General features: G+C 45.7%; 1 protein-coding gene across 2 annotated transcripts; it reads left to right on the top strand.

The window, feature by feature from the left end:
- Positions 1-1,959: 1,959 nt before the first annotated feature.
- On the top strand, positions 1,960-12,884 carry ZNF639 (zinc finger protein 639). Of its 2 annotated transcripts, none has more exons than XM_073578798.1 (5): positions 1,960-2,020; positions 6,528-6,593; positions 9,198-9,296; positions 9,439-9,546; positions 11,227-12,884. In XM_073578798.1, exons 3-5 carry the CDS (start codon positions 9,209-9,211, stop codon positions 12,324-12,326), a joined length of 1,296 nt encoding a protein of 431 aa, XP_073434899.1. In that variant the 5' UTR covers positions 1,960-2,020; positions 6,528-6,593; positions 9,198-9,208; the 3' UTR covers positions 12,327-12,884. The 2 variants fall into 2 exon arrangements, with proteins under 2 accessions (XP_073434899.1, XP_073434898.1); XM_073578797.1 differs by lacking the exon at positions 1,960-2,020 and adding an exon at positions 2,068-2,272.
- Positions 12,885-13,869: the final 985 nt, after the last annotated feature.

Raw genomic sequence — 13,869 nt, 5'->3', positions numbered from 1 at the left:
CCAGCCGTCTCTGCAGACGTCCATCTTCTCCGGTCTTCTGCAGCAAATCTCCACACGATCCCCTTAAAGATAGAAGTGTCATAATGCCCCTAAATACAAATATCTGCACTATACTGTCGCCTCACACTATTCCCCTCCCTCCTCATACTGTCTCCTCTAACATCCCTCCTGTTCACCATACTGTCTCCTCATATATTTACCCCCACACTCTCTATACTGTCTGCTCACACATACCCCCGACTCCCCATACTGTCTGCACACATCCCATCACCCTCACTCCCCATACTGTGTCCACATACATTAACCCGTTCGCTCCCCATACTGTCTGCACCCATCATACTGTTTCCTCATACATACTCTTCATTTTGTGTCCTCAAATCTCCCCACACATTAAATCCCCCCCATCCCCACTCCAAATCCCCCCATCCCCAATCCCCCACACACATTAAGTACCCCCCATCCCCACTCCAAATCCCCCCCCACACATTAAATGACCCCCCATCCCCACTCCAAATCCCCCCACACATTAACCCAATCCCCACTCATTAACCCCCATCACCACTCCAAATCCCCCCACACATTAACCCCATCCCCTCATTAACCCCCATCACCACTCATTAACCCCCACACACATTAACCCCCAGCCCCACTCATTAACGCCCCCACACATTAACCCCATCCCCATTCATTAACCCCCACAGATTAACCCTTATCCCCACTCATTAACCCCCATCCCCACTCATTAACCCCCCACTCATTAGCGCCCCCCACACATTAACCCCAATCCCCATTCATTACCCCCCCACACATTAACCCTTATTCCCACTCATTAACGCCCCCACACATTAACCCCCATGCCCTCTACAAATCCCCCACACATTAACCCCCATCCCCTCTACAAATCCCCCTCATCTCCACTCATTATCTCCCCCTCAGACGCCAGTACAATTGTTCCCTGGGTGCCGGCATGCGCACCGTCTCTGCTCTCTGCGCCGGCTGTCAGCTTGACAGCTGACACAGAGAATCGCCGACTCCCAGGCCGGGGGGGTGGCAGAACGCAGCCGCCAGGGAGGACACTGCGGACCGCTACATTAGGCGGCCCGACTGCGCCCCCCTGCTGGCTGCGCCCGGGGCAAATGCTCCGGCTGCCCCCCCCCCCCTAGATACGCCGCTGGTAGTAGTCCAGTGGCTCTGGCTGACGGGATGATGTGGGATATTATGGGTAGTTGTCTGCTGGCTCTGGCTGACGGGATGATGTGGGATATTAGGGGTAGTAGCCCGGCGGCTGTGATGGGATGATGTGGGATATTAGGGGTAGTAGTCCGGTGGCTCTGGCTGACAGGATGATGTGGGATATTAGAGGTAGTAGTCCGGTAACTCCGGCTGACGGGATGATGTGGGATATTATAGTGAATGTGGCTATGCGGAGTGGGTGGAGCTCTACACTCAGCTTTATATAGATAGATATAATCATTATAATTTGTTATAACTAACCGTAGTTAGTTACTATGCCTGGGCAACGCCGGGCTCTTCAGCTAGTGCTTTTATATAATGTGAACAGACATCAGACAATCATGCTTTAAAATGGTTGAGGGCACCCATGCCCCAGCTATTAGGCTGCATGTGCCCTCAGGTCACCTGCCGTGGGGTGACATATCTGACGACATATGACAATGACGGGTCGCGTGATGTTTGGCGCGCTGGCGCAACACGGGTAGCGGAAGCCAGGTGACGTCTGCCCACAGCCAGAATGGGAAATGCATTAGGTTATTCATAAGGTAAAGTACAAAAATACAGAACTCGAGGCTAGAACGTGACTAGAGGGCGTATTACTGGACTCGCCCTTTTTATTTGTAAGGATAAGCCTGCTATTCTGATGAAATAGCATCTAGGGAGTTATGTAATATATAAGGTCTCTTTATTACATAATCCCGGAATAAACCGCTCATATAATAACCGGATGTGTGACGTGCCCGTGTGTACTCGGCACCAGTGGCGCACGTCCTGACGCCTGCAGCAGGTAAACAGAGCGCGTGGTAACATTGGAGACCACTAGATGTCGCTGTCGCTTTCCGCCACACTCTCTCTGCCGGTGCCGCTCTGGTTACCTCTCGCCGCTTGTTGCTCTCGAGCTTCGGGAAGGGTTGAGCTTGTGCTGCGTGACTTTCCGGCCTGTCAGGAGAGAGGCGGCCGTGCGTAGCACTGGTCCAGGTCGCCATTTTACACTTTTGCTTCCAGTGTTCGGGTACGGTAGTCGGTGCCGCGTTTACAGGTATGTGGTGATGCAACGTGATGTCCTCACGCATCACCTTGTGCAGTGTTAGGTGGTACCGCCGAGGAGGACCTGCACAGGTGGTCTTACCCTCATATGACCCCCAGTCACAGCTGTCCTTGGAGGTTAAAGGTCGCATCCAGAATCTGTGCAGGTATAACCCCAGTGTAGCCCCACAGCCCTTATACCAGTGTAATGGGTGGGAAATCTGTGCTCGCCTCATCGGTGCGACACAATCCGGGCTGCAGCCATCTATAACGGATCCGTGACAAAAACGACTTGCGGAACTGTATGTGGCTTTCTGTTATTTCTCACTAAAGCCTGTTTCACACTTCAGTTTTTTCTGTCAGTTAAAATCCGCCAAAATAGCGGAAAACGGATCCGCAGGCGGACTGACAGAAACGGGGGTCAGCGGATCGGCGGATGTACTGATCCGCTGAAGGTAAAAATTTAAAGGAACCGCGCCGAGAGAGATTTTTTTTCCTGCAGCCAGACAGAAATGCGGGTTAAATCTGGAAATAGTGCTGAGCGGACGCCAAAATCTTGGCAGAGCCGTACAAAAGCGGATCGAACGGACGACCAATCGTCAAGATCCGCCGATAATGCAAGTCTATGAGGGAAAAAAATGGATCCGCCAAGAAAAATGGCGGATCCGTTTTTTTTTTTTTTCGAATCGGCGGATCTTGACTGATAGTCACACGGAAGTGTGAAACAGGCCTAACAGCTGATTTGTTTCCTTCATCTGCTCATGTGAACTTGGGCCACATTCACACATCTGTTCCCAGTTTTGCGTCTCTCAGGATCAGGCTGTCTCCCGTTTTTTCCGCCCATTTTCCATCTTTTATTTTGTTCAAACCTAAAGGCTATAAATTGTGTGATCTTCACTCCCCCACCACTCATTGATATTTCCCAGTGGATCAGTCAAAAACAGCTGACGAAAGGATGGAAAGCGGATGTGTTCAGTCCTTCACCTGTGATGGATCCCCTTAGACTGGAACGTCCGACTGATGAGCGAGAATAGGAGTCTATGGGTCTGTGTGTTGTAAGGAGACAGACGGGTGACTGCTGCCCCCGAAGCTTCAGTCCTGTGTATTATTAGTCGGATATGGTGGTTTTATAAAAGGCGGATCGTGATAATAGAACTGCGCCTCATTTTTTATTAGTATTCTTTATTTTATAGCGGCCTTAATTCCAGTGACAAAGGAAGCAGGTTTACACGACATAGCCAGCATTTGGCAGTACGTAGCAATGTACAGAGCTAGTGTAACTACACATAGCTAAGCAATAGACAGATATGTAGGGGGTTTGTGCAGATAGATTCTTTGAAGTGGGCTAAAATGAGGTTTCTGTTTGAAATCGCTCCAGCAAATATACCTCCTTTTGGGGAGTTTTGGAAGAGGATTGTTTTCTAGTCTTGATTTGAGCAGGGCCTAGTTTGGAGCCAATTCATGACATGCACTTTCTTTTGTGCTTGAAAATGGTTATGTGAGGAGAGATCTTGTGAGGACCGGAGATTAGATCAGAGATGAATGGAGGAGACAGGTGGTGATGACCTTGTAGGTCCTTGTCAGTATTGTGAACAGGATTCTCTGGGCTTTGAGAAGCCGGAGGAGGGATTGGCAGAGAGGAGAGGGGGATTCATTGGACTACAGAGGTAAGGATGGATTGGAGCAATGCAAGAAGGAAAGAAACAAAGGACAATGTTGCAGTAAAGTGGTTGGGAGATGAGGTGGGGTTGCACTAGCTATTTGTGTTAATTCACATTGAAAAAAGAGCAGAAGTAAGTGTTTGAATGGGAGGTTTAAAGGACAATAATTGTTGTGTTTGGGGGATTTGAGATGTGGACGATAATGAATGTTGAGTTTAAGAAAGTGGGAGGAGAATGTAGATATAGGGGATATAGAAGAGTGGAGAATCCCAGACACAGCCTTGAGAACCGGGGGGATGAGGAGGCCGCATGTGAATGGGAGACGTTACAGGTGATGCGATGATCTGTAGTAGGAGGGGGTGGTTGACAGTGTCCAGGCATAATACAGAAGGTAAAGCACAGGGCGATGTAGTTTGGGTTGGCAGTTTGCGACTTTGGTTAAGGCGATTTCATTTCAGTGGAGTGGGTGCTAGAAGCCAGATTTTAGCTTGTGACGGAGAGGTGGGAAGGAAGAGAATTACAAGATAATGGAAGAATGACATACGTCACAGGAGGTGCTGGCATAGGTTTCCACCAGCGGTAATGAAAATTGTGCCATGTTGTACTGTTGACAAACATCTGTGACCCCGCACATTCCATATTCTAAACATGAATTTCAATTTCATGTTAGCACATTCTGGGGATTAGTTTCATAACCTGACCATTCACGTATCCTCCGATATAACCGTTAGATCTAATGAACTGTGTAGGCCACAATCCTTTGTTTGCTACATTCTGGGAATGGCTCGTGGACACGTACAACATATGACAAGTTTGTTTTTTCTCTCATTCTTTCACTATTTCTGGAAAATATTTACCCTTTTTTCCTTTCCTGTTATATTATTGAAGTTTTCTAAATAAAGAATTTATACCAAAAAAACAAAACATGACAAGTAGCACCATCTTGTTGAAAGAAAACCAATGCTAAGGGTGTGTGCACACGCTGCGGATTTTGCTGCGGTTATGCAGCGGTTTTGGCCGCTGCGGACCCGCAGCAGTTTTTGCTGCGGTGTACAGTACCATGATTCCCTATGGGAATCAAAAACCGAAGTGCAGACGGTGCGGAATTTTCCGCGCAGATTATCTGCGGTTTTCAATCCGCAGAAAGAATTGACATGTCAATTATTTCTGCGGATTCCGCTGCGGTTTGCCATCTCCTCCATTGAGGAGATGAAAAACCGCAGGGCAAAACCGCAGAGCAATCCGCAGGTAAAACCGCAGGTCTTTTGACCTGCGGTTTCACCTGCGGATTTTACAAAATCCCTGCGGATGAATCCGCACCCCAATCCGCAGCGTGTGCACGTACCCTAATGCTTGTGATCCGTTAGCCATGCATAGATGTCACTGTACCTGCCTGTATTCAAATTTTCATTAGATAAAATCTGTCAGCAGATTTTTAGTATGTAATCTGAGGACCACATGAGGCATTGGCTAAGTTACAGATTTTAGGGATGTCATGTATTAGGCTGTGCTGTTGTCTCAATCCAATGAGTGTTTTATCAGCAAGAGCTCACTGCTGGGCTAGCTGCCCACATGCATCCTTCCCCAGTACTGATTAGCTATATACAGTGTACATAGCTGTGGTCTTAGATTTCTTGAGCTCTGCTACATACTTCATTTAGAAACTCTGTCAGGCCTGCCGTTGGATTCAGCTTCTCTTTACCTGCATCAGGCTGCTTTCTGATGAGGGCGGTGGGGGGAGCATCTCCAGCACCCATCATTTCTGTGCACAAGCCTCGCAGTGTGTGTTTTCATCTCAGCTGCCAATTGCAGGTAACATTGACTTATATCAAACCTTTTGGACATATTCTTTAACTTTAGGCACTAAGCCCTTCTCTTGAAATACTTATATAAGCATAAACGGCACCTACCCCTTTTTACTACCATTTTCAACACTGTGTTCTTCTTTACATTTGGTCCATCCGTCCTCTTCACAAATAGGCTGCATCTTACAATGCTTTGGGCACCTTTCAAATCAGCAGATTTAGCAACTAATGTTGCAATTGCTGTGTGTATGCTGGCCAATATTGAAAGATTTTCAGGAATTATGGATCTCAATTTTTGACTTTCTTTAGGCTCGTTTTACCACGCACTGTGCGCCTTTTTTATACCAACTGATATATTTATTTACGTATCAATTATTGCTGGTTTTTCCCTCCCTCCTCCTTCTCATTTGGAGACCATTTTGCCCTGTCTTTTTATTGTCACCCATTGTTTTAATTTGGTATTTAATAAAAATATATATTTTTTTAATCTATCACTCTTTCACCTCACTTTTTATCCTTCATGGCACCTACCATGATAGATTATGCTTGAAATATTCTCAGATGAGGTAGCAAAAACCTACTGGCAGATTCCCTTTAACGCTTTTATGACCTGGGACATATAGGTACACCCAAGGTCTCCTCCCTCCCTGTGATGCGGGCTCCGGCGATGAGTCCACAACTTTTCCAGAGCATGTCAGCTGAAGCTAATTCTGCTAGAAGTGTTGGTGTATAATTTAGTACTGTTGTATGGCAGCCATTATTCATACCAGATGGAGTAACGCTCTATCTTATTTCTGTACAGAATATCTGAGGACTGTAGAAAACTACTCTTCACTTCTGGTCTATGAGAATTGATTGGGCAACATATGTGAGTATAATGTAGATAGTTAATGTTGCATTGTGTAGTATTGTGTGTATGTCTATGCCAGGATCTAATTAGATTAGTTTTCCGCTATGAATTTAGTTTAGTGCCATGAAGGAGCCATTATAACAGATCATTATTGCATACTGATATTCTAGCACTCCCATCAAAGTTTTTTATCCTCTTAATATATTGCAGTCATCATATTATATAGCACTGTGTACTTACAATTGCTCCTTTTGCCTTTCTACCCAGATTTATTCTTTTTTTCTCTGCTGTGTCAAAACAGGAAGTATATGGTCATTGCACTACTCATTCCCCTCTTCAGCTTCTGACCCAGCTGCTCCATCCTCCCCCCTGCCAGGGACTTTTGCACTGACTCATGACTTGTGCAGAGGAAATTGACCTCCTGTTTCTACATAGAGATTAGACGGATTCAACTCATCAGTTTTAATCACGTGATATCATAGACCTAATGGCAAGCAGAAGAAGTGGGTAAAAAGGCAATTGTTAGTACACAGTGCTGTATTATATGATGACTGCAACATATTAAGAGGATAAAAATTTTCATAGGAGTGCTTCTTTAAAGGGATTGTCTGGTCCAAATTGATAAGTCTGCAGTCACTCTGTGTGACCGCAGACTAAGGCTAAGTGCACACGTACCGGAACTCTCGCGGAAATTACCGCGAGAATTCCGGAATTCCAGTCCGCGGGAAAATCGCATTTTAAATTCCCGCGATTTTCCCGCGGAAAAACTAGCATTTTGCAAGCGTAATTAGCTTGCAAAATGCTAGCGTTCTCCAAGCGATCTGTAGCATCGCTTGGAGAACTGATTGACAGGTTGGTCACACTCGTCAAACATAGTGTTTGACAAGTGTGACCAACTTTTTACTACTGAGGCCGCTTATGCAGCATCAGTAGTAAAAGATAGAATGTAAAAAAAAATAAAAAATACTGTTATTCTTACCCTCCGACGTCCCGCGCAGCCGTTCCCAGTAGTCCTTTGCGAAAATGCCCGCGATGACGTCAGTTCTCGCGGGATCGCGACGTCTCGCTGTAATTCGCGATGACGTCGCGCGAATTACCGCGAGACTTCGCGATCCCGCGAGATCGGACGGCATCGCGGGCATTTTCGCAAAGGACTACTGGGAACGGGAGCGTGGAGAGAGGGGGGAATGCTGCGCGGGACGTCGGAGGGTGAGAATAACAATATTTTTTTATTTTAAATTCTATTTTTTACAGGGATATGGTACCCAAAGCCCGGAGGACAGTCTCCTCTCCTCCGGGCCGTGGGTACCATCCGCAATTATTCTGCTTACTTTCGGCATGGTGTGCACAGCCACATGCGGGAGGTAAGCGGAACAATGCATTCCTATGGGTGCGGGATCGCCGCGATTCCGCAAAATAATGAGCATGCTGCGGTTTTTACCGCGAAGCGATTCCGCCGCGGTAAAAACCGCAGCATTAGCACAGCATTGCGGAATCCCATAGGAATGCATGGGATGCTTATTTTTCGCGTTTTCGCTGCAAAATCGCGCGGTTAAAACTGCCGCGGAAACGCGAAAAAAACGCCACGTGTGAACTCAGCCTTATGAATCACTCCAGTGCATGCACTATGCGCTACGGGGATTTGCCGATTTTTGACTTGGGACCGGATGGTATGTATGAGTTATACATACCCACGTCCAGAGCCTGTCTAGTGACCGTGGCCTTGCTCCATACACTTGTATGGAGCGAGTCCATTCAGTGAGTGTGGTTGACTAGAGCGCACAGTGTCGCTCCATAGAAGTGTATGGCGCAAGGGAACGCCCACTGGCCAGGAGTATGTATAAGGATGGGGTCAGACTTGCGTTAAACTCGGATGAGTCTCACACGTCAATACCCGGCATTGCCACTGGCACTCGGATCGGAGCGTTCAGCTGCATAGAAATACATGCAGCTGAACGCTCCGATCTGAGTGCCGGGTATTGACGTGCGAGACTCATTCGAGTTTCTCGCAAGTCTGTCCCTAGCCTTACTCATACATACCCTCTGGTCCTGGGTAAGAAACTGGCGAATCACCGCAAAACACAGTGCGTGGGGTAAATTCATAAGTCTGGAGTCACACAGAGCTACTGCAGACTTATCAATATGGGCCAGACAAGCCCTTTAAGTCAGAATAATTCATTACACCAGTGTTCCTATTGAGGTGTAGAGAATTCATAGATGAACTTTCCTCTGTTAGTTAGGCTAAGCAGTGTCTCCCACACTGGAGGTCTTAAGGGACACCATGTCAATAGACGCCATGTGATTCTTTATTTCTCCTGCATCGACCCCTTAATTTCCAATGCCAGCTCCTAGACCCTTACCAATCATCTGATTGCCAGTGGTCCTCAGAGAGGAGCTGATAGTATCTATCGCTAGATTCCTCAACAGGATTTCTGGGGTTCTCAGATTCTCTAGCCCAACTGTACACACAGTATGTCCCACAACAACAAAAAAAATGTTATCTGCAGAGTAATTGTCCAAGCCAAATGTCCGTTTCATTCTGCTGCTTTCTATTGGTTTCTCCTGTGAAGATCACGTCATTGTATACTATAATGTAAACTAAGTAGAGGAATCTCTTTTCAGACTGTAGCGATATGAACGAACATCCTAAGAAGCGTAAAAGGAAGACCTCTTTTCCTTCACGGTACGCAGGGCAGAGTTCGGCTGTTGCTTCTGCGCCAGGTAAGTTCCTGAGACCAAACCTTTCCTTGTGATAAGGGTGACATATCTACAGCATAGTCCTCATAGCAAAGACCAGGCTTCTGCCCGTGTAATTCCTGAATATCATATGTCTGATTATTACATTTTCTCCCTCTCTCTCCAGATGTCGCTCTTCCAGTCAAAACGGTAGAGAATAACGGGATATATTTTGATCACTGTTACAGTGTCTGTTCTTTAATTCAAGCTGACCCTAAACTTCCAGACAGTGAAGGTGCGTAAAAAAAAAAGAAGCCAGAAACAGATTACACAGAATAATCTAAGTGTAATATGTCTGCGCTGTTTGTGACTTTTATTCATAATGCAAGTGTGAACATTAGCTGAACGTACATGATATGTTTGCCACAAAGCCTAGTAATATGTAATAAGTAATATCTACTCCTGTGTGATTCCTTGTGTAAGGGGAATATGTGACTTTCTTTTCTCCATCTGCTTTAGGAGTAGTATAATGTGCATGACTTCATTTCTGGAAGTGATCATGGACTTGGTCATGTCGTTCCTTTGTAATCTCTTTAACCCCTTCGTGACCGGAGCTTCTTTTTGTTTTCAGTTTTGCGTTTGTTTTTTCGCTCCCCTTCTTTGCAGAGCCATAACTTTTTCATTTTTCCGTCAATATGGCCATGTGAGGGCTTATTTTTTTGCGGGACGAGTTGTACTTTTGAACGACACCATTGGTTTTACCATGTTGTGTACTTGAAAACGGGATAAAAATTTCAAGTGCGGTGAAATTGCAAAAAAAAAGTGCAATCCTACACTTGTTTTTTGTTTGGCTTTTTTTGCTAGGTTCACTAAATGCTAAAACTGACCTGCCATTATGATTCTCCAGGTCATTATGCGTTCATAGACACCAAACATGTCTAGGTTCTTTTTTATTTAAGTGGTGAAAAAAAATTCCAAGTGTTGCTAAAAAAAGAAAAAAAAATTGCGCAATTTTCCAAGACCCGTAGCGTCTCCATTTTTCATGGTGACGGGTTGGGGGCGATCTTATTTTTTGCGCGCCGAGCTGATGTTTTTAATGATACCACTTTTGTGCAGATGCGAACTTTTGTTCGCCCGTCATTGCATTTTAATGCAATGTCACGGCGACCAAAAAAACGTAATTCTGGTGTTTCGATTTTTATCTCGCTACGCCGTTTAGCGATCGGGTTAATCCTTTTTTTTTTTTTTTTTTATTGATCGGGCGAGTCTGAACGCGTCGATACCAAATATGTGTAGGTTTGATTTGTTTTTTGTTTTTTTGTTTTATTTTAGGGCGAAAGGGGGGTGATTTAAACTTTTATATTTTTTTAATAGTTTTAAAAATATTTTTCTTTAACTTTTGGCATGGTTCAATAGCCTCCATGGGAGGCTAGAAGCTGCCATAGCTTGATCGCCTCTGCTACATACAGGCTATGCTCGGATCACCTCTATGTAGCAGAATTGCTATGAGCGCCGACCACAAGGTGGCGCTCATAGCAATCCGGCATCAACAACCATAGAGGTCTCAAGGAGACCTCAGGTTGTTACGCCAACGAACCGATGACCCCCGACCACGTGACGGGGGTCAGCGGTGCGCGTATTTCCGGCCTGATAGCCGGAAGCACACATTAAATGCCACGGTAAGTGACAGCGGCATTTAACTGGTTAATGGGTGCTGGTGGGTCGCGATGCCACCCATGCCTATTGCGGGCACATGTCATCTGTTTTGAACAGCTGACATGTCCCGGCTTTGATGCGGGCTCACCGCCGGAGCCCACATCAAAGCGGGGGATCTGACCTTGGATGTACTATGGAGCCCACATCAAAGCGGGGGATCTGACCTTGGATGTACTATCCCGTCCAATGGCAGTAAAGGGTTAATATGTGATTACTGAAACATGAGAAAATAATAAATGTTACTGTGTTTGATTCCTAGAGGAGCAGCCCAGTACTAATGGAGAAAGCCGAGAGATGTGCGAGTCTCCCACACTAATCCCCCAACCAGTTCATGAAGAGGCAGTTGTAGAAGTCCACACTGAAGAGCCTGAGTGCGTTCCCTCCCCCGTCACTGAGGAAGAAATAAAAGATGTCCCACTTCAGATACAAGAGAGCCCCGAAGGCAGCCCCTCCTCCAATCTGACAACTCCTCAGAAGTGGCCGCTCCTGAGAGCCAACAGTAGTGGCCTCTTTCGTTGTGACCAGTGTGACTACAACAGCAAATACTTCTCGGATCTGAAGCAGCATATGATTCTGAAGCACAAGTGCACAGAGTCCCACATCTGTAAGGTTTGCAAGGAGAGTTTTACCAGTGATGAGCAGCTGCTGGATCATGGCAGAGTGCACGAGGAGGAGCAGCTGAGCTGTAAGCATTGCGAGTACAAGACCACCTCCTTTGAGAATCTCAATCAACATGTAGCAGATATCCACTTCAATGACTTTTTCTATTGGTGCGAGCAGTGTGATTTGCAGTTTTGCACAAGTAGTGAACTGTACCTGCACTTTCAGGAGCACAGTTGTGATGAACAGTACCTATGCCAGTTCTGCGAGCACGAGACCAACGACCCAGAAGATCTGCATAGTCATGTAGTAAATGAGCACACGTGCCGTCTGATAGAGCTAAGCGATGCCTATAACAATGGAGGACGCGGGCAATTCAGTCTATTAAATAAAATAAGTTTTGACAAATGTAAGAACTTCTTTGTATGCCAAGTATGCGGCTTTAGCAGTAGGCTCCACACTAATGTGAACCGGCACGTGGCAATAGAGCACACTCGTTTCTACCCTCATGTCTGCGATGACTGCGGGAAAGGCTTTTCTGGCATGTTAGAATACAGTGAGCATTTAAACCTACATTCATCTGAAGGCGTCTACTTATGCCAATATTGTGAATACTCAACAGGTCAGCTGGAGGACCTAAAAACCCACCTAGATTTTAGGCATTCTGCAGATCTGCCTCATAAGTGCGGGAGCTGCCTTCTGAGATTTGGATCAGAAGATGAACTTAAGACCCATGCTCAGACACATGAAAAAACCTGAACCATTAAGGCACCTGGCATGTTGGAAAATATACTTTCTGGCGTCTGCTGAGAAATTACTGTACCAGAGCCAAACACTTTTATGTATTGTAAGTCCTCGTGTGTGTAGTAGGTTGTATACCCTGCCGTGGCCTGAACTGTACAGTGAGAATACAGATCTGACCAGAAGATATAATAATTGAACACTTCACTTCTAAAACTGTAGTAATAAACATAGAGAGACAAGCCAGCCCTGCATGCTTGGGGAATGAGGGGGTATCATGGATTTTTCTTCATATATTCTCCTAAAATCTGTTATTACTTTGTGTTAATGAAATTGTAAGATGTCTGATTCCCATGTGTGAAACGTTCAACCGTAATTATTTAAATGTTTTGTGAGCGAAATATTAAACTGGGGGAAAAAAATCCTTGTAACTTTCTTTGCTACCAAACTGCATGTGCCAAGAATATACCATGCTGGGGCATGTATACACATAAAACTTATTTTCCATGTTTTATTTTTCTGTAAACTGAGAGACACTGACTCAGAAGTGTATATGAATAAAATACATATTGTGCATGTGTATGTCATATTTAATGAGTGATGAATTGGGGATCTTGGTGTGTCTAGGAATTAGAAAGCTCTTTTCTATGTAGATGTGCTCAGGTACCGCCTGCCTTTGTCATTGACATGCTTTCCTATAAAGTAAAACACTGTTAAAGGCATCTGACGTCATTTTAGTTTATTGTAAAGAGGCACCATCTGAAGATAAAGTCATGGCGCACTTCTGACCAGTCACAGGAAAGTATACAGTATACAATAAATCCCAGAATCTGACGCCCTTAAGCTGGAGTCACACATAGCGACTTACCAGCGATTCCGACACCGATATCAAGGTGTCAGGATCGCTGGTAAGTCGCTATGTGATCGCTGGTGAGCTGTCACACAGACAGCTTCACCAGCGATCAGCACAGCGATGCCGAGCGCCCGGCATCGCTTGCCATCCCTGTAAAAAATAGAATTAAAATAAAAAATATTGTTATTCTCACCTTCCGACGTCCCGTGCAGCTATCCTGCCTCTCTCCACGCTCCGGTCCCAGTAATCCTTTGCGAGAATGACCACAAGACGTCACGGTCTCGCGGGAGCGCGAAGTCTCGTCATTCGTGCAAAGGATCACTGGGACGGGAGCGTGGAGAGAGGAAGGTGAGAATAACAATATTTTTTATTTTAATTCTATTTTTTACAGCTGATCGCTGGTCTCCCGCCTGTCACACGCAGCGATGCATACTGGCCAGTGGGAGACCAGCGACCAAAAAAATGTCCAGAGGTTTCTTACAGCGATCAGTGATACCGGTAGGGGGGCCGCTCGCTGATTGCTGTCACACACAGTGATCTCGCTGGTGAGATCGCTGTTACGTCACAAAAGTTGTGACTCAGCAGCGATATCGCTAGCGAGATTGCTATGTGTGACTTCCGCTTTAGACTTTTACTTTTGGGGTTATGTGAAGCAACGTATACATTGAACGTATTAACGACATTAATCACTTAAAACAGAGAATCACA

The sequence above is a fragment of the Dendrobates tinctorius genome, unplaced genomic scaffold (genome assembly GCF_039654945.1).
Source record: "Dendrobates tinctorius isolate UK_male_01 unplaced genomic scaffold, ASM3965494v1 ptg000060l, whole genome shotgun sequence".
Classification (NCBI taxonomy): domain Eukaryota; kingdom Metazoa; phylum Chordata; class Amphibia; order Anura; family Dendrobatidae; genus Dendrobates; species Dendrobates tinctorius.
This window is presented reverse-complemented; position numbering and strand designations above follow the sequence as displayed.

Bases quoted from the DNA above. Each gene is read 5' to 3' on its own strand.
- ZNF639 (XM_073578798.1), top strand. From the start codon at position 9,209: ATGAACGAACATCCTAAGAAGCGTAAAAGGAAGACCTCTTTTCCTTCA. The intron at 9,297-9,438 runs GTAAGTTCCTGA...CTCTCTCTCCAG, and splicing joins GGCTGTTGCTTCTGCGCCAG to ATGTCGCTCTTCCAGTCAAA. The intron at 9,547-11,226 runs GTGCGTAAAAAA...TTTGATTCCTAG, and splicing joins TAAACTTCCAGACAGTGAAG to AGGAGCAGCCCAGTACTAAT.